Source organism: Thamnophis elegans, chromosome 10, assembly GCF_009769535.1.
Source record: "Thamnophis elegans isolate rThaEle1 chromosome 10, rThaEle1.pri, whole genome shotgun sequence".
NCBI lineage: Eukaryota > Metazoa > Chordata > Lepidosauria > Squamata > Colubridae > Thamnophis > Thamnophis elegans.
In genome coordinates, this window is record NC_045550.1 from 17355345 (window position 1) to 17376432 (window position 21088).

At 40.9% G+C, this 21088-nt stretch overlaps 1 protein-coding gene across 1 annotated transcript; it reads right to left on the minus strand.

The window, feature by feature from the left end:
* Positions 1-2244: 2244 nt before the first annotated feature.
* DUSP5 (dual specificity phosphatase 5) lies at positions 2245-12094 on the minus strand. The gene is made up of 4 exons (XM_032225656.1): positions 11499-12094; positions 7153-7295; positions 6098-6317; positions 2245-4730 (listed from the first exon to the last, which is right to left on the minus strand). Exons 1-4 carry the CDS (start codon positions 11914-11916, stop codon positions 4309-4311), a joined length of 1203 nt encoding a protein of 400 aa, XP_032081547.1. The 5' UTR covers positions 11917-12094; the 3' UTR covers positions 2245-4308.
* Between the last annotated feature and the right edge of the window lie 8994 nt (positions 12095-21088).

Consider the following 21088-nt stretch of genomic DNA (forward strand, 5'->3'; position numbering starts at 1 on the left):
AAATAAATAAATAAATAAATAAATAAATAAATAAATAAATGTTATTGTCAATTTGTCAGACTTCAGTTTTTAATGTGATGGATGGGAGATATGATTAATGGCAGAGACTGATATTATCTATTTGTTGATCTCATTGTGACAAAACCAACCCATGGTGGTTTATTAATTACAATAATTATATATATAATTATATATATATATATATATATATATATATATATATATATATATATATATATATATATATATATATATATATATATATATATATATGTTTTTATTTATTTTATTTGTGCTGATAAAAAAAACAAAACACAAATATAACAAAGGCAACAGTAAAAATATTGGGTTTCTGTCGTGATGGACTCTTGTGACGAGCCGAAGGACAGATGATGGAAGCAGTTAGCTTCCTCCCATAATTGGGGCTTACCAGGGGTTGTAAAAATCTAATATATATATATATATATATATATATATATATATATATATATATATATATATATATATATATATATATATATATATATATATATATATATATGTTTTTTTGATTTGTGTTGATAAATAAATATATATATATATATATATATATATATTTAAAGTCACAACCCCTGGTATGCCCAAATATGGGAGGAAGGTCACACTTCCACTCTCTGTCTTCGGCTCGTCACAAGAGACCATCCAGAGAGAAACCCAATATTTTTTACTGTTGCCTTTTGGTTACATTTGTTATATTTATGCTGATAAATAAATAAAGGGAGACTAGTATAGATCTATTTCAAGCTATCAGCTAGCCATACCCTATATTGCGAATCGAACCTGTGCTCTATTGCCTCTCAGGCAGATGTGTTAACCATTGAGCTACAGGGCTCGACTCCTTATCAGCCAGCGGTTGATAAGTGTGTGTGTCTGTGTGTGTGTGTGTGTGTGTGTGTGTGTAGTAATTGTGCTGATAAATAAATAAAGGGAGACTAATATAGATCTATTTCAAGCTAGTCTCCCTTTATTTATTTATCAGCACAATTACTACACAAATGTAACAAAAGCAACAGTAAAATATTGGGCTTTCTGTCTGGATGGTCTCTTGTGACGAGCCGATGGACAGAGAATGGAAGCAGTTAGCTTCCTCCCATAATTGGGGCATACCAGGGGTTGTGACTTTATATATATTATATATATATATATTATCTGTCTGTGTGTGTGTGTGTGTGTATATATACATACATACATACATACATACATACATACATACATACATACATACATACATATATATATATATATATATATATATATATATATATATATATATATAATTTGTGCTTTGAAGTAACGACTGAGGAGACCGGTCTGAGATCAATGGAACAGTTTATTAATAGCAACTTGTTCAAGTAACAGGCAACGAAAAAAACCCCACCTGACAGCTATTTATACAGCGAGCTGTCAGACAGGGAACCAATGGGAGTGCAGGGTTTCTCCCGCCAAGAGGCAGACACGTCCTGGCCAATCAGAGGCGCCTTGCACAGCGCCATCTGCTGGCCAGGACACTATATAATATTATATAAAATATAATCTGCGTTTGAATGGAAATTTATGTTATGTCCCAGCCTTTCCCACTTATTGGAAAGCAACCTCTGACATACCACAAAAAATGTTTTGCACCCTGTTGGATAAAGGCAACCTATTATGTTTAGTTCACATATTGTATTAGTGTTGGAGGGATGAGGGAAAGAAATGCTGCCTAGCGAATGGTCAGACAAAAAAGGGTAGAAGCCCATCACTGTTAAAAGTGAGTGGAAGATTTGTATTTTCAGATCTGAAATATTCTGTTAATGTAGTCTGACAATTAAATAGAATTAGTCCATTTGCTCATGTTTCCTGTTTGTTTTACCTGAGAGGCTGACACATACACACTTCCTCTCTCTGAGAGGAAATGCACTTATATCCCACCACTGCTCTGTTGGTTTCATTTCTTTGTCAGCATGTCAGTCCTTTAGAAAAAATGCACTCTGAAACGTAATTCAAGTATCTTCACAAAATACCTGCTACAGTGTGCAATCTGTGGAACAAAACATTTTAAAAATATTTTATTTTAAAATGCTTTCATTCACAATCATAAGTTTTCTAAGCAATTCTTGCCTTTCCCCATATTTAGAAAACAGTAATAGTGACAGGATAAAACCACAGCAGATCATGGAGCCATCTGCAGGGAACAAACGAAATATACAGATTGCCTGCTTTTGTTTTAGTCCCATTTGCTAAGAAATAAATAATTCCGTAGGCAGAAATGTGAAATGAAAAAAAATCAACATAAGGAACACCAGTCCACATGTCATTCAGTAAGGATTGTCATTCAATTGAAAAACACTTTTTTGATAGATTTATTGTTTTTCAGACTGTCTTTCTTCTGTCCCCCCACCAATGAAAAAAATCTAAAAACACATACATTCAAATTTCAATGTACAGAGAAAAATACATTTTCACAGAACAAAGTTAGAAATTCCAAAACTGTCCTTTATGTAACAATTTGCTATGGAATTGTCTGATCAGTTACAATACTTGCTTTGACATCATTGGCCAGTTCAATCAAAAATCAAGAGCTAAGAGCACAGCTGTCAGATATTACACACAGCAATTTCTAGCTAAAAGGTATGTCTTACATATGACCTAGTGACTAATATGCAATTATTTTGCCGCAGTTTAAGCCTTCTGAATCATGTTTTATCTCATTGTGAAACATTGGGCTTTCTGTCACCAGATATCCAGAACAAATACCTTAGAATGAATCTGTAAACACTATATAGGCAGTCCAGTCTTCAACTATGCCTTGAAGACAAGGAAATCCACCCACTGTCCCCCTTCTTAATTCAGGCAGGTTGGAATTTGGCAATACAGTATTTTGAATAGCTAGTTGTAGCTATCACCACCAATCTGTTATCTGGTGGCTAAGGTAGACAAAAAGAAAGGTAGATTATATTGCCATTTCTAGAATTGCTAAGGCTTTCTAGTAATATATGAAGAATAATGCCTGAAGAAGGATGTTGTGGATGTCTCTGATAGAACAAGGAAATATAGGAAAGAAAATGGTTCTCTTCACACAGCAACTTTTCAAATCATGGTTTATTACCAAATGGCTCATAGAGCCCATATTGTAAGGCTAAGACACGGTGGGCATGCTCAAGTTGTGAAAAATAAACAAGCTGTGTTATAAGTGTGTTACATAGTCATATAGCATTATGACAAAATCAATGCATTGTCTTTTGAAAAGAGCAATTTTGTAGAGTAAGGAATAAAATACACCAAGTTATCCTCTTGACATCTTGGATCATGATAACAGGAGTTGTAGTTAAAACAGCTGAAGCACATCAGATGAAAAGTCAGCTCTAACTGGATTGAGTTGGAAAATGAGGTATGAAATTCTCATGATTTTGCAGCTTTAGTAACTAGAAATTATCTCCTGAATTTACTTCATTCTGCTAATAGCTGCATGAAGCAGAGGCTTTCAAGTAAGGGTCCAATTTTAACCCTGAACTCTGTACTACACCAATAAAATAATGGACGCTGATTGGTGCAAAGGGGAAGAAGAGGCATTTGCTTCTCCAGCTTTCTAATTCACTTGCATATGGCAGATTATGATATTTTTAGGAACCCACAAAAGAAAGAAAAAAGGCAAGCATTCAAGTTTTTGCTACCACCAAGTAATATCAAGGTTTTCTCTTTTGTAAATTGTGCTTTTTGTTACAGTGCTTTTTCCCCTGACACAGCTGTTTATTGCTTACACTTCAACACATGTCTATAATTAAAAGAGAGGGAAGGAGGCAGGAACTAAGAAGCAATCAGACAGGTCTGAGTAATTTTTTAAAAATGTGGTTCGTTCTACTCCAGCATGGTTTGGATGTACAGTAGTGAATGCACAAAAATTATTCAAAACACTCATAAATATGCACACATTATCCTCTGAAAAAATGTATTCTTTCAAAATAGTAACCTACCCAGGAACTATAGAACAGAAGTTCTTATCCAGAATGAGGGGCATTTGCTTCTGGGAACAATATCTCCAAGTTCTAAGTAGAGTCCTCAGATTATCTGAGCTAAAACCTGGAGTTTGCTAAATTTAGCACATGATAACTTCAAATTGCAAGGCTGGCCCAAGCTTCAATGCACCAAACTCATTTCCACTCCATCTTAACATAAAAGCATATTTTCCCTTCTGATGTAGACAGTCATTCCAGTGTCTGGAACAGAATGAAATAAATAAGGGTTTCTGTATTGCGTATAGATGAAATGTTTTGTTGTCATCACCTCACCTCATGGAATTGTACCGTCTCTTGTTCCCAAGAGGGCCCAGCATGATGAATTTGCAGCAATAGAGTTCAACATTAGTGGATGGACAGGCGAGTGCAGGGACACTGAATTCAAAACCGAGGTAGGAAAGGGAAAACTTTTGCTCAAAGCCAGCTCTTCTGTGAAGAAAGACACAGCATCCCTTTTGCAAGACGCAACAGGAGGGCTAGGAGCCAAAGACAAAATTTCTGACTCGTACTGCAACAGCTGCCCCATGAAACTGAAGTTTGGCGAGATCAGACTCCTCCGTTGCTTGATATAGTCAAATGCTTCCTCCAGGCGGAATTTTCTCATTTTCATCAGATAAGCCATGCAGATGGTGGGAGAGCGAGAAATCCCTGCTTCACAGTGCACCAGGATCTTGCCCCCTGCCCGTCTGGTACAATCTGAAAAGAAGAAATAAAATGGACTAAATATAGAAGCTATTGCAATCACTATGAATAGCTGCCTCTATTGGTAGCATGCCATGCCATACTTCCTGCCTTGTGGAACAATATTCCTGAGCTTTGGATGGCCCTCACCCTATTGGCTTTCCAGTAGGCTTGAAGGACTTGGCTTTTCCTCCAGGTGTTGCGGTCCAGATCTTAGCAAAACCAACATATATCTGACTTTGACTAGTTTTTAAAAAATTGGTTCCTGCTTCTTTATTTATTTTAATTTTTTGGTTCCCTGCCTAGAGTTATCTTAGTTAAGGTGGGCAGCCATATAAAATTGTTTAATAAATAAAACATAAATAAATGCCACAATGCCAATCACTTTACACGCATTTCAGATTGCTAAGAGAAGGACATTCAGAAGGTATTTCACAGATGCAATGAACACTAAGAAAGTAATTTCTCCTTGTTTTTGTTGGCCACATTTACAGAAAAATTACAACTCTTAATAACTCTGTGGTGGATAAAAAGGCTTTGCTCTTTCCCTTCACCCTTGCCAAATCTAGTCACATTATGGCAGCAGATGTTTAATAAAATGGACTCTCTACAGTTCTATAAAAAAAAAACCTGAAAGAGTTTGATTCTTTTCATAAGAAACTCACACTGGCAGTAAAAAGTTTTATATACTCTCTCAAAGCAGATGGAAATGAGTGTATTTCCCTGCTTATTGGAATCACAGAAGGCAATGCCTTTGGCCCCATCCTGTGAGATCTTTTGGTAGACGTTCAGTATGCATTTTGTACCCAAGATGCCAAACCCTGGGTTCCTGGGGTTTCCACCACAAACTGCACAATAAACTACTCTAAAATCTCTAATTATAACCCTTGATAAGTGGCACTTGGACTTAAATCAGACTATAAATGGCTTAAGCAGAGCTACCATTTTACGCAATGGGAGGCTCCAAGGTTACTCACACAATTCAATTATTGTTATAAGATTAAAAAGAAAATGCTGAAAATAAGCTCCTTGTGTAAAATTCAAGGATTAAAAATAGAACTGAACTGCTTTTGCTGGACTAGGAAATGAATTTCCAAGTTTTATCCCATTGTGAAACCTATTAGATTTATAGACCATACTGTACTCCACCCATCACATACTCCCTAACTGTTATTATAAAGTTTCCTGAAACCTCTACAGAAGTCATTTTATTTCAAAGCAAGGAACTTACACTTTATTTACTACATAGCATTGAATAGAAATACTCCTGGAAAGGGGAAAGAAGATTCTGTAGTCCGACACTAGTGGAGGAAGGCTTCCTTTCATGATTCAAGAGTTCTTATTTTTCATTTGCAAGAGAAAGAGAGAGAAAATCAACCTACCGATAAATTCTATGGCTTCCTGGAAGTGTGAGCTGATGTCTGCTGTGTGACTGTCCTCCACTGGGATCCACTTACAGCAGAATTGGTTAGTAAAGGGTTCAGAACTCTTTCTGGAGACATTCAAGAGTGCAGTGATGTTTAAGTTGGCAAGGAACTCACACTTGGAAGCATGATAGGCACTGCCAAGGTATAGGAAAGGCAGGATTTCCACCGGACCACCCTGGTAAATAAAAGAGGAATAAACCATTATAGATTTTCTGAATGATTTTTATTCAATAAATTCAAGATAATAGGCAGCTCTAGGAAATTTCTGGGAAGCATTTTGGTCCCCTAGCAGATGTTCCTGTGATGAACAACTGTGGGGTTGAGGTTGAAAGAGTTTGTAGTAGGTGGAAATGCTAACAGAGGTGGTTAAACTGCCTGTTGCTGCTTTGCCACTTGCTAAGTTTTTCACCTTCTAAATATCTTTACCCTCATTCTACTACAAGGGTCAGTGCAATATGGTTGTTCCAGATAGGAATAGCTGTTGTTCCAGAAGCCATAGATCAGGAATCTAGTACTTTTTAATCCAGGGACTGCACTAAACTTTAAATAGTATGTGGTGGTTACTGTCCTAAACTGGGTGATGAGATCAAAGAAGTAAATGGAAGCAAGGCAAAACCTAAAACTTGCATGCAATTGAATTGAATCAAATCAGAATAACTATGACTGGATGATCTTTGAAACTCAAACTAAGTTTATATTATTAGTCACTATATATTTAATAACTTTCCCTCCAATCATATTAAAACCTACTTATATGTAGCCCTTTCTAAAGGGGATTTGGAGGCTGTTGCTAATAGTGGTGCCCTAATATAGACACATAGCTTATTAGAATTACTAAACCAACAACTCAGTTTCATAGCTAACAAAGTTCCATCCATCCATGTTTTTCATTTGAAGGGGGGCGGGGGAAGCATATATAACAGCCTGAACCTGAAGAACACAAACATGGGGAAGGACACAGAAAGGAATTTGGGCATGAACAGATTGTTCTTAATTTCCTTTAAACACACCTGATCATATGCTGGCTTCTGGTGGATGAATTGCTTCTCATGCAAGCTGTTGATGCTTTTCTCAGTTTCAATCTTCTCTTGGGACAGAGGCTTTACATCTATGCAGAACTCTGGATATTGTGAGTAAAATGTTTCATAACCTCCTAGAAAAATTACAAGTGCAAAGATATAAATTTAAAAAAGCTAGGAGGTGGCAGGAGCAGAAGGCACACCATTTTGCTAGCAGAAATCTGATGTTTGAAAGTCCCACTTTAAATTAGGGCACATTGCTTAAGGAAACATACCCAGAGTACGTTTTTCTCTTACAACTTCACTCCCCCAAATCCCTTGAGTTGGTACACATTGAAACATTTTCAATATGAATTTAATAAAATACAGAGGAAACAGGAAGTTAAGTAAAAGTCAAGAAAAAGTGGTTTGGGGACTTAGGGGATTTTAAAAACAATATTCAGTTCAAGCAGTATAAGAACATTGTGTTTTCATCTTTTAATTATTCTCTAATTAAAAAATGATCATAGGAGCCTATTAAGGACAAATAAATAAGTTTATTTTTATAGCTCAGAATGTTGAAAAAGGAAACCAAAATTGCATATTTTCAGCTATTGCATATTTTCTTTCTGCCATCAAAATGGATGCTCTGATTTTCCAAATGATCAGTGTAAGCAGCCAACTCTTTTCCTCACTTTTGCTCCAAATGGTTTTCCCTCAATTCATTTTAATATTCTGAAGCATCTTATACAGATAGTCCTCAACTTACGACCAGAACTGAACCCAAAATTTCTGTTGCTAAGTGAGAAATTTGTTAAAGGAGTTTTGCCCCATTGTACAACTTTTCTTGCCGCAGTTGTTAAGTGAATCACTGCAGTTGTTAAGTTAGTAACATGATTGTTAAGTGACTCTGACTTCGCCATTGCACTACCTCAATGCGCTCTACATGGGGCAGCCCTTGAAGAGTATTCGGAGACTTCAGCTTGTCCAGAATGCAGCCGCGCAAGCGATTGTGGGTGCACCCCGGTACACCCACGTTACACCTATCCTCCGCGAGCTGCACTGGCTGCCTATTGGTCTTCGGATACGCTTCAAGGTGCTAGTTGTCACTTATAAAGCCCTTCATGGTATTGGACCTGGGTACTTGAGAGACTGCCTGCTGCCAATTACCTCCAACAGACCTATTAGATCCCACAGACTAGGCCTCCTCCGAATTCCATCTACCGGCCAATGCCGATTGGCTACCACCCGAAGGAGGGCCTTCTCTGTGGCTGCTCCAGCCCTCTGGAACGAGCTCCCCGTGGAGACTCGGACCCTCACCACCCTTCAGGCTTTCCACAAAGCCCTTAAAACCTGGCTGTTCCAAAAGGCCTGGGGCTGACGAGTTTCTGTCCCCGCTCGAATTGTGTGGTTGTTGATTATTTTTAAATTGTTGCTGTTGTTTGTCTGTTGTTTTCCTCCTGTTTGTATCCCCTCCTTACTTTGGTTTGTGAGCCGCCCTGAGTCCCTCTGGGAATAGGGCGGCATAGAAATGCAATAAATCAAATCAAATCAAATCAAATTTTGCTTGTCAGAAGGTTGCAAAGGTGATCACGTGACCCTGGGACACTGCAACCATCTTAAATGTGAGTCGCTTGTCAAGCATCCAAATGTAAATTGCGTGACCATGGGGATGCTGCAATGGTCATAATGAAAAATGGTCATAAATCACTTTTTTCAGTGCCGTTGTAACTTCAAATGGTCACTAAACGAACTGTTTAGTTGAGCTTTACCTGCATAGGGGTAGGGAGGGGAGGATTAGAGTTCATTTAAGTGTTACAATACTGTTCATATCCCTAGTTTCAGGGATAAAAAAGAAAACCAAGCTCTCTCCTTTCCCTTGGATAGGTCAGAGAACTCAACAGATCAGTTGTAACCCAGAAGCACCAGGGGGTCAGGAGATTAGCCAGCTATTCTTAATATGAGTCACCTTTCCATCCAGTTCTCTAGCTCTTTCTCTGCCTGCACTCCTCTGATGGCTGTGCTCTGATGCTATAATTTCCACGAAATACTGCATTGCTCATTTTGCAAAAGAGAGATTCTTTTCACTGTGAGGTATCAAAAGGAAAGTGGCAAAAACCTACAGTCTCTCTTATGGCAAATAATTGCTTCCAATAGGGCAAGAGTTTAATTTTAAGTTCTTTCAATAAAAATGAAAGAACCATTTATGATTTATCTATGTAAGGAAATAGCCTTGCCAATGTAATTAAGGAGTAAATCTTAAAGATTTTTCTGACTGTTCACTTAATCTCAGTGCTAGATTCAATTGAAATCAGTGAACTAACCATTTTTTAAAAAAGGTCCTATTATGAGTGGTGGATCAGAGAAAGTGACATAACACATGCTGAAAGCTTTCAAAAATATTGGTGAGGGGGGCGGTTGGCAAAGATTATGTCACTCCACAGTAAAAGTATTCTCTGAAGAGCAGGATTGCATTTGTGGTTGCCGTTAGCTGGCAAGCTTTCTGACTCATGCCTGACAGACTGCCTGAGTCTAGGCCCACTTAGAAAATTGATTCCACGCAACAATGAATCCTCTCCCACATCACAAACAGACAAAACCCTTGGGATAAGCCTCAAGGTTCTTCCATTAGTTCACTGTGAACATTCAGTCTGAGCTAAAAACATAAGAAGAACAGCATCGATGTGTGACTCAAACACAATTTACCAGTGTAGCCAGTTTCCAGAAGATAACACATAGTCTATAGCAATAATAGGCTTTCTATTTCAGGATATTCAACATGGATGGCATTCAGTCTAAAATCACCCAGAAAATTTCCTACCATGGTATCTCACGCTTAAATGATCTTAAAACAGGAAAAACTGTTAGCAGTAAGTAATAGTTACAATCATTTCGTAAAATCACCTTGCTGTGTCAAATAGAATGCTAAGAATATAGGAGATAAAGCTTCCAAGAATTACTTTTTGATTTGGAAACAGGAAGGCTAGGAGATTGCCATTTAAAAGGCTAAACTACAAAGCAATTACGTAATAAGCAGATCAGAATCAAAGTGTGATGTGTTTTAGTATGCAGTGTATTAAAAAATTGCTTTGTTAAGTACATGCTGAAATATTCCTGAACTACAGTATCTTTAGTTTCTCATTTGTTTCCACCCATCAAAGGAATCAAATTTCAAAATCTTTTACATGACATGAGTCTTCTTAAAAAATAAAAGAATTCTTTATGCCAACATAAAGAATTTAACATCCATTTGAATTAGCATACTGTGTAGAGATTTTCCTACAATAGTTTGGTATCATTGAGAAAAAAAGATGCCATAATATTTTCTGATTTAAATAATATAAAACAGTAATCATTATGCCTCTAACAGGATCAATTAAGACATTTAAATTATTCCTAATAAAAGCACTATGCTACTGCTATCCGAAAGCGATCATTTTTGTTACATACAAAAATGTTTGATTATGTTGGAATACACAAATGATAAGGATCTGCCCTATAGGAGGCAGTGTTGACTTCTACATTCTGCATTCGTTTAACTTAAAACCAGACGTTTTCTTATATTTCTGATTGCTTTCCATCTCCTCTATTAATACTTTTATGAAACGACCATACTACTTATGTATGAGCCAAGCCATATTTAAATAAACTCAAGAATAAGGATGGTGTTTTAGATCAGGCATTTGAGGAAGGTGAAATAATTAATCTGCTTCAATTTTTGTAGCAAAACCAATACATCTTGTGTATATTTTTAAGTTAGATCTGGGCTAAAAGACCAGATCTAGGCGAGCTTCCATTCATTAGTCACCTAAAACTGGACACAAGAGCGCAGGAGATGTATTGATTTTGCTTCTGCCCCTCCTTTTCTTTCTTTTTTGCATTTATGGCGAATAGGCTTTCCAGTGGACTTTTTGTGCTCACTTCTTAGGAAAAAAAGTTATAGCAAAGTCAGGAGAAGAGGATCTGTTGAAAGGAAAACCTACAGATCGTGAAACCTCCTCTTCCTTTCTCGTTTAGCTCACAACAGAATGCATTAAACACGTGCCGTTTACGCGACCGGGCCGGTTCTCACTTGTTCTTGCGAAACCTACCCAGTCTAGCATCTGGACAGGTATCGTTACGAACAAGGCGGCCACGACTGCTCATTGCTAGCAGCGCCGCCGGGCTCTGGCTAACTTAATCTGCCAGGGTACAGGCGACATCCAGACGGAGCTCTCTTTGGGCTCCGGTTTAGCAAGATTCGCGTTTCCAATTCCCTACAGCAACGCTTCCCAGGAGCTACTGGGACGGTCCCATCTTCCCATTAACACATACCCCCCCGCCCGCCTGCAGCGCTTCTTTCTCCTCGACAGCCTCACCTTTTAGGAAGCAGACGCGGGCTCCAGCCTCGGGCAGGCTTGCAGACAGCGTGTTCAGCACGATCTGCGCCGTGCTCTCTTTCTTGAGCTTCCGCCAGTGCCTGGTGTTTTGATCCAGGACAACCACGGCCGTCAAAGTCCGAGGCGGCGCGGCGTCCCCTTCTCTTTCTTCCGAGCAAGCAGCCGGCGGGAGCAGAAGCCGCCCCCGGGCCGCCTCGTCGGGCACCACGAAGTGTAAAGGCACGGGCCGCCCATGGGAGCGGCGGATGACCACTGAGTTGAGGTTGACGTTGAGGGACCCTCGGAGGCAAGAGGCAGAATAGGAGAAGTAGGGTCTGCAGTCCAGGACGAGGCACAGGGCGGGGTCCTTCCGTAGCAGTTGCTTGAGTCGACGAGAATCCAGAGCCGTTACCTTCATCTTGGCTTTGCTCTCTCCCTCTCTCTTTCTCTCGCGCTCTCTCTCAGAAGCAGCCTCGCAAAGGGTCGCTTAGCTTCCTAGGCGCGTGATTAGTTGAAACAACACCCGAGAGACGGCCAAGCCAGCTTCCTTAAAGCCGCTCCTGACCGCGACCCTGCTTTGTCTCTCCTTCCCTGCCTTCGCATCTCCCTCCCGGAATCCAAGCAGGGGATTCCGCTTCGGAGAAGAGGCAATTTATCTGAATGAACGCCGGAGCCGCGCGGCTCTGTCCATATAAGGCGAGCGACGTCATAGGAATGTTCTGTAGTAGGGACGCCTCTTCGGCTCGACGCCGCCCAGCCGAGGGTAGAGGAGATTCCCTCGCCCCTCCCCCCAGGAAGAGGGAAGGCCGAGCTGAGGCGATGCTCAGGAAAGCGTTACTCAGGCTTCTTCGAGCAAAGGAAGTTGAAGAATGTTTTAAAAATTCTCCAGTCATCAGAAAACCCTCCTCAGACTCACTCACTTATTTCCGTCGACTTACTAATGAAGGAAAGGACGTGTGATGGTGACGGAAGAAAGAGAAATAGCATAAGGTGGAGGTGGAGGTGACACCAGGGATTTTTTGGGGTTTTTGCCGGCAAAACAGAGAGCTGTCTGGCTTGCTAAAGCTACAAGGATCGGGCTCTTCAGTTCCTCCATGCAAGTTACTAATTTTAAATTTCCACAACAATAAGAATATCACTCTCTGTTGAATTTCTTGCTGTAGAATACTTATAAAATACAGGTGGGGGGGCAAGGGTGCCTCTCTTGGCTTACATTTTTAAAGTTCTGCTTTAGCAGGCAGTTACAGAGAGCATGGCTATATTGTCTTCAGAAATATCTATGCAGAATAAGATGCTGTCTGGCAAATAGCTGTGCTTATCCAAAGATCGCTGTTCACAAGGACAAGCAAGAAATCCAACATAGTCTCAAAGGATTGTTGTTGTTTGATTTGATGATTAATGTCCTTATGATCAATATAACTATAACTCTTCTTGTGTTGGCATAATATAATTATATTATAGAAGAGGTTCTTTGCATTGCCAATCCCACAATACCTCTCCTGTAACTGACAGAACCCCATTTCCTCAATCTGCAGGTGTACCAGACATTGTTGGTTTTAGTCTCTAGCTAGGTGCCTTTTCTGCATAATGCCAGCTGGCAAGAAACACCCAACAATTGCCATCAAGGATGGGGCAGATACTAAGTTTCACAGTTTTGCTTTCCATCTTAGCCTCTCTAGTTTTACTCTCATCCTACCTTCCTTTTGTAGATGCAACAAATATGTATCCCCAAAAATATTTAAATATCTTGTAAATAGTTCATCTGGTGAGAAACCTATGGCTTTCCAGGGCTGATTGTTCCCAGGTGCCTAATTTTGAGGATACTGGATGGCATTATGTAGAATATTCTGAACACAAACTGTTTCCGGTACAGAACTGTTAATTTTGGGTGGTCTGTGCCCAAAGAGTGAAACAACCCTCTATTTTGATGTCTGTTAATTGAAATCTGCTTGTTCTAGTGGTTTGGGGGGTATGGGAAAAAGCAAGGGGACTACCTTGGCAAGAGTTTGTGTGACTATTGGCAGTAGCAGTGCAGGTTGAGAGACAAAGGAGATGGAGGGAGCACAGCAGGCCAATAGGATATGCCATCCTAGGAATCTGTCCCTTAATGCTGTAAGGAACAACACATAGAACACTACATCTGTGGCAATATGTGGTTTTTACAAATATATTGCAAAAATAAAGAACCGAAGAAATCACATTTTCCTTTGCAGTGTGACTCATTTATGTCAGGAGTTTCACTTTAGTTTGTAAAGTTCATTTCCAACAATTGTCTGAACTGAGAAGTGAAATAGAAAAGACTTGTTAAAAAAAGGCAGGAGGGGGGAATTAATTCTACATTATGTAACTTAGGTAAAATTTCCCTCTCTTCTTCCCATGATAATGTCTTCCTTATTTTGCTGCTGTAGTATTTTTTCTTTGCTTTTGATAGCCATAGACAAAGAAGAGACTGAGTGACAGTCTCAAGTTCTAATAATAGCTATTAAGTTGTTTAGTGTAGCATGCAATTGAATCTCTTCACCTTTTTGATACTTTTTAGATGTCGCTTTAGTAAGCAATTATCTCAGATATTTTGTTACAGTATTTAGATGCCACAATCAGTTGCAATGCTTGTTTCCCGATTCTTCTCATTTTTGTTTATCATAGAAAATCCGTAAGGAGAGAAAGGTAGAGTTGCTGCATTGTTATTTTTAATAGATAGTGCAAGGAGTTGTTCATTTTAAAGCACTTTTTGAATCTGAAAGTTTGAGGCTTTGACTGCTGTTTAAGAATAATCTTTACGCTGCTGCTTTACAGGTGTGTGCATACTACTTATTTATATGAAATTGTAATTGACTTGGTCTTCTGGGAATACTTTAAACAAAAATATCTCTACCAGAATGAAGACAAGATTCAGGGGCTTAAAATAGTTGTAACATATCTAAATCATGACTTCAAGTTTTGATAAAATTAAGGTTTTTTTTTAAACATTCTTACAATCCAGCTGTGGCACACAACTGAATTAGTCAAATGGACTTTCATCAAAATTACCATATTTTTCAAACTGTAAGATGCACCGGAGTATAAGACACACCAAGATTTTGAATAGGTAAATTTTAAAAAAAGGTTTTGCCCTCCCCAGACCCCAGGAGTTCTCTTTTGTGAAAAATGGGGCATACAGAGAGTTTGGGAGGTCTGCAAAGTATTCCTGGGTGCCAGGGAGGGCAAAAACATGATGCATTTGGGGGGGGGCTTGGGGCTCGTTTTCTGCAAAAATGGGGAGTGCAGAGGGTTTGTGAGGCCTGTAAAGTGCTTCTGGGGGCTAGGGAGGGCAAAACCACCCCATTTTTGTGAAAAACATGTCTTTTTTCACTCATTTTTGCCCTCACCAGCCCCCAGGAGCACTCTACAGGTCTCCAAACCCTCTGCACGTCCATTTTGAGAAAAATGGGATGCGCTGATTTCAGGAGGCCAAAAATGCTGTATTCAGTGTATAAGACACACCAGATTTTCACCCTCTTTGGGGGGGGGGGGGAGATACGTCTTATACTCCCAAAAACACGGTAACTAAAGTTGATGGATATATAATGTCAGAAGACAAGTATATCAGATAATCACAAGAAATTGCTTTTTAGTGAAACACATCCATACCATAACTAGTCTATCTTGTGCAGCTTTCCAACAGATTCTTTTCTTATTCTATCTGGAAGATTGTGGGTTGAGTTTGGAACTTCTAATAAAAAAGTATCTGTTACACTACAGTTCTTCCCTAAGAATTTACAAGTAAAATTTTATAACTTTCAGGAAAGATTTGTCAGAATCCATGTGTGGTAAATATTTTGCAATATTATTATTGAAAGCATTCAGCTTTAACACAGAACTCAATAATCAAATCCTGTAATTACACACAGCCACCTAGAAATGCATTATCTGAGCTGTTCCAGAATACTGGATTATACTGTGGTTTATATCGATTCTCTTGTAGATCTTGCCATATTACTGTGTATACAAAATTGAATGGAATTCTTAGCCCTGTATGGTACCGGAACTTTTCAATGAAAAGCTGCACACTGTTCTCTACACTCAACACTGTTCATTGTACACTGTTCTCTACACTCAACAAACATTAATTTCAATGTTCTTGTCAATACAGTAATATATATCTAAGTAACAGAATTTGCAGTAACTATGACTGAAGTAAAGCAAACAAACAACTAAAAATTAACACAGAAGTAGAACATATCATTGATTTACTTTTTTGCATCAGGTGGAATGACTTGCTATATATTTATTCCTTATATATTTCTTTCCTCATGAGCATTGTATCAACATGTCAAGGAAGGTTTGAAATTCCACAGAATTGGACCAGATGACTGCATGGAAAGAACGTGTATCACGTACTAGTCATAAGCTATTGGCCCATGGAATTGGGGTGGGGCAGAACAATATCAAAGAGTGATATATAAATAAGCTACAGCCCCAAGGTGATTTTTTTTCCCAGGAAAACATTGGTTGTAGGATGGTTGGGCCTACAAAATATGAAACTGTAGAAATAGTTTTGAAATTAATTTAACCTGGGAAAAATTGCTAAGGCAGCAGAGTAGTTCAGTATTACAAAGTTAAGATTCTGCAAATGGATAGGATAGAATAGAATTCTTTATTGGCCAAATGTGATTGGACACACAAGGAATTTGTCTTTGGTGCATATGCTCAGTGTACATAAAAGGAAAAAAAGAGGAAAGGGAAAAATACATTTATCAAGAATCATAAGATACAACATTTAGTGAAAGTCATAGGTTACTGTTAAGCAATCAAATCATACCAGGAAACAAACAGAACAATATAAATAGTAAAGATACAGGCAGCATGGTTATAGTATGAGTGGGAAGAGATCGGTAATAGGAAGGATAATAAAAATAATGGTAATAAAGTCTTAGTAAATAGTTAACAGAGTTGTGGGAATTAGTTGTTTAGCAGAGTGTTGGCATTTGGGGAAAAAACTCCTTGTGTCTAGTTGTTCTGGTGTGCAGTGCCCTATAGCATTGTTTTGAGGGTAGAAGTTGAAACAATTTATGTCCAGGATGTGAGGGGTCTGTAGATATTTTCTCAGCCCTCTTTTTGACTCCTGCAATATACAGGTCCTCAATGGTTGCAGAGTCAAACCAGATAGTTATAGAGGTGCAGATGACAGACTCAATAATTCCTCTGTAGAACTGAATCAGCAGCTCCTTGGCTCCTTGGGCAGTTTGAGCTTTCTGAGTTGGCGCAAAAAGAACATGCCATAATATACTATGGTATAGTATGGCATAGTATATATGCCATAGTAATCATAATTCATGTGATACAGCTCAGTGGATTCACAAATTTAGCTATACAATGCATTGCCAAAAATCTGAGAATATAGTATGTGTCAGCACCTCTCCATTTAATAATTAGGAAAGAAAGACCATGAGACTCCATACATGGAAAATCAAATGTACTTTTACTAATTAAAAATGGTTAAAGAGCGGTTGCATAGCGAAGTCTGATTAATTAGGCGCGAAAGCAGTTGATATATAGAATAGCCCATTCCACACCCCCTGGCATCATAGGCCTAGTCCAATCATAAGTCCTTCAAGTGTCAGGTGTGAGATAACTTCAAAAGGCATCACGAAGATGGAATGTCGGTGCCGTTAGTCCAGGCGGGAAACACCCACGCAGGCGCAGTCTGACCATCCAGAGAACTCCAGAACATTCCTCCAGCACGAGTAACCCCACCCAAATACCATGCCCTCCCTCCCCGTTTCATGGCAGCTGAAGCAACAGCAAAGCAGAAGCTGACATCTGGCCATCCCCCGGAAAAAGGCGTTCAGGCCTAAAAAAAAAACACAAACAAACGGACGAACAACAAAACACAAAAAGAAACAGGGAGGGGAAAAAAGAAAAATTAAGGCTTGTCAGGATACGCATCATAAAACTTCCGAAGCAGCCGGGGGGCACGAACATGGGACTTGTCAACCCATTCCGCATGAGAGGGAGGAAAATGCTTCCAAGCCACCAAGTATTGGATGCGATTATGCCGCTTGCGGGAATCAAGTATTTGACGAACTTCAAAGTGCCGTTCACCATCGATCAGCAAAGGAGCAGGCGGAGGGTCATCAGGCGGACGTAAATGTGAAACACGAACAGGTTTAATGAGGTTAATGTGGAATACCAGGTGAACCCGGTTAAGGTGCTTGGGCAACTGCAAGCGAACAGAGACAGGATTGATGACCTTCACGATGGGGAACGGACCCACATATTTCGGCCCCAACTTTTTGGACTTCTGCGTGGTGTGAAGGAATTTCGTGGACAAATAAACCAAGTCACCCTCCCGGTATTCATATGGCTGTGTACGCCTTTTATCCGCCTGTTTTTTATGGGCACGATGTGCAGCATCCAAAGTCTGCAGGGTCAAAGGCCAAATACGGCTGAGACGTTCGCTCCAGTCAGCGACGGACGGAACTTGCGGCTGGTCACGAGGCAATTCAGGAATAGGAACAAAATCTTGACCATACACCACCCGGAAAGGCGTGAAACCAGTGCTGGAATGGACAGAATTGTTGTAGGCCACCTCAGCATGTGGCAATAAGTCCACCCAATCATCTTGTTGATAATTGATGAAACAACGTAAATATTGTTCAAGAACAGAATTAGTCCTCTCACAAGCGCCATTAGTCTGAGGATGGTAGGTGGAGCTAAGGCCCTGGGCGGAGCCAATACGTTTGAGAAATTCCTTCCAGAACACTGAGGTGAACTGGACACTTCTATTGGAGATGATGCGATCAGGCACCCCATGCAAACGGTAAATGTGGGAAATGAAGAGTTTAGCCAGCACCTTAGCGGAAGGAATCTTGTGGCAGGGCACGAAATGAACCTGTTTTGAAAACAAATCTGTAACGACCCAAATGACAGTGTGCCCCTGGCTCTCGGGGAGCTCAACAATAAAGTCCATAGAGATCTCCTTCCAAGGGGCAACAGGTCGGGCGACAGACTGGAGCAATCCCTGCCGTTTTCCTGGAGGGCGTTTCGCGGCCGCACAAACGGGACAACTGGCAACATAAAGTTCAATGTCCTTTTTCAAAGATGGCCACCAAAATTGTCTTTTGACTAAATGCAAAGTTTTTACAAAACCAAAATGACCCGCCAATTTGGAGTCGTGAGCACGTTGGAGGACAACGGGACGAAGGGAGGTGGGAACATACAATTTGGCGCCGATCCATGGCAAGTCGTCCCTCATTGTGCACTCATCCTGATGCTTCTGGAACCAGTCATCCTGGGGAAGGGCGAGTTTGAGGTCAGAAAGAAAATCTTGAGGCACGTCCACTTTCACTCGTGCCTGCTGGCGAGTAACCACCGGAACCACTAGGCTGGAAGTGGGAACCACCGGTTGCACGATGCTCAATTTAGAGCAGTTGTATTGAGGGAGTCTGGACAAGGCGTCCGCCATGAAATTCTTCCCACCAGGGATGTACTTGAGTGTGAAATTGAACCGGTTGAAATGTTGGGGCCCACCGCATTTGTTTGGGGAGAGACGGCGTGGCGTTCTCAAAGCCTCCAGATTCTTGTGGTCAGTCCACACCTCGAAAGGGTGCTTAGCGCCTTCCAGAAAATGGCGCCACGTGGTCAGGGCCCACCGTACCGCAAACGCCTCCTTCTCCCAAACTGCCCAACGTCTCTCAGTGTCTGTGAGCTTGCGGGAGGTGTACGCGCAAGGTTGCAGGTTACCTTGGTCGTTGGATTGCAACAAGACGGCCCCAACAGTGACATCACTGGCATCAGCTTGGACGACGAAAGGCTTGTCCATGTCGGGATGCTTCAGCACCGCTGCCGCAGCAAAAAGGCGTTTCAGTTTCTCGAAGCCGCTTGGCAGTCCATGGTCCAGTCAAGAGGCTTGCTAGGCTTAGGTTTAGGACCACCCCTGGATTTCAGCAAATTAGTTATAGGAAGCGCAATTTTGGCAAAAGAAGGAATGAATTGACGGTAGAAATTAGCAAAACCCAAAAATTTTGCAATTGTCTACGAGTTCTAGGCACGTCCCACTCAGTGACCACACCTCACCTTTTCAGGGTCCATTTCAATGCCAGCTGGAGAGATGCGATATCCAAGGTAGTCAATCTTAGGTTTGGTGAAACTCACACTTGGATAATTTGGCATAAAGATCAGCAGCTCTGAGTTTTTTCAAAACAGTGCGCACAAGTGCGACATGTTCGTCATAGGAGCGAGTATAGATAAGGATATCGTCCAAATATACGATAACTCCTTGTAGAGTGGTCATGCAAGATCTCATTGATTAATTGCATGAAAACTGCAGGGGCCCCCTGCAGGCCAAAAGGCATGACCCGGAACTGGAAGCAACCAAGAGGGCAGTTGAAAGCAGTCTTCCATTCATCTCCCTCCTTTATGCGGACTCTATAATAAGCTTCTCTGAGGTCCAATTTAGTGAAAATGCGGCCCTTCCCCAACTGGGCCAACATGTCCTTCATTAATGGAAGTGGGTATAACATTTTGGGCCGATATCCCGTTCAAATTTTTAAAATTAACCCTAATCTGAGAGAGCCATCTTTCTTTTCACGGAAAAGTACAGGGGCAGCAACCTTGGGACGAGCAGGTTCAATGATCCCCGTTCCAAATTTTTTATCTATGAAATTCCGCATTTCTTCCATCTCTCTGGGTGACATGGAATAGATTTGGGGTTTTGGTAGCTTAACCCGGCAGAATGTCAATGGAGCAATCAGTAGGCCTGTGGGCGGAAGTTTGTTGGAAGACTTTTCACTAAAACTCCCCTCAGGTCCCAATACACTTTAGGAATCTTTTCCTCTCCTTCAATCCTCTCCTGCCCTCTGGCGGCCACCTCAGGTTGCAATTAACAGGTTTCTCAGGAACGGCCTCCCCTTCTGGAGGCTCTTTCGTGCGAATGCGTAACCAGCCTTCCTCCAATTTATGCGAGGGTTCCATTTCCGAAGCCAAGGTAGGCCCAAAATGAGTGGCCTGTCCATCCCCAGGGAGCCACAATGAACGAGATTAGTTCTGTGTGGGAAACCCATTTTCATTTCCAAGGGCTCAGTAAAGAAATGAGCGCCCCCCCCCCGCGATGGACCCATCTATTTGGCAAAAGACAATGGGGGTTTTTAAAGTACGTAATTTGAGGCCCAACTTTTCCACCATAGCAGGATTGATCATTGACCGGGAACACCCTGAGTCAAGTAAGGCGTGAAGGGATTCCGGCTCCCCATCGGGCGGAACTTTTAATTCTATGGGGATTAGCATGGGGCCTTTGTTGAACTCACCCAGCGAGGCGATGTGTCGTCATCTGAATCATCAGAAGAGCTGGGGGGGGCGTCCGCTCTCCCTCCAAGGCCTGGCTGAAGCGAGGGGGTCCTGGAATCCATAGCGAAGGTTGCTTCCTTCCTTCTCTTGTCTGAGGACTTGCCAGATTCCTCCTCCCGCTTGGATGGGGGTTGGGAGGTTGAGGGTAATTTAGCACGGCAGTCGGGTGCGCGATGGCCTATTTTCCGCAACGAAAACACATTACTGGCCTTGATTTCCCCGAGAGGCCACCTCTCCCCTCGCCCTTCCCTCCGAAGGGGGCT

What these genes read in the sequence shown, in the direction of transcription:
- DUSP5 (XM_032225656.1), bottom strand. Translation starts at nt 11,916, where the DNA reads ATGAAGGTAACGGCTCTGGATTCTCGTCGACTCAAGCAACTGCTACGG. An exon ending in AGAAGCCAGCATATGATCAG is followed by an intron (nt 6,318 to 7,152) that starts GTGTGTTTAAAG and finishes TTTATTTACCAG; the next exon opens with GGTGGTCCGGTGGAAATCCT. An exon ending in GGAAGCCATAGAATTTATCG is followed by an intron (nt 4,731 to 6,097) that starts GTAGGTTGATTT and finishes TCTTCTTTTCAG; the next exon opens with ATTGTACCAGACGGGCAGGG.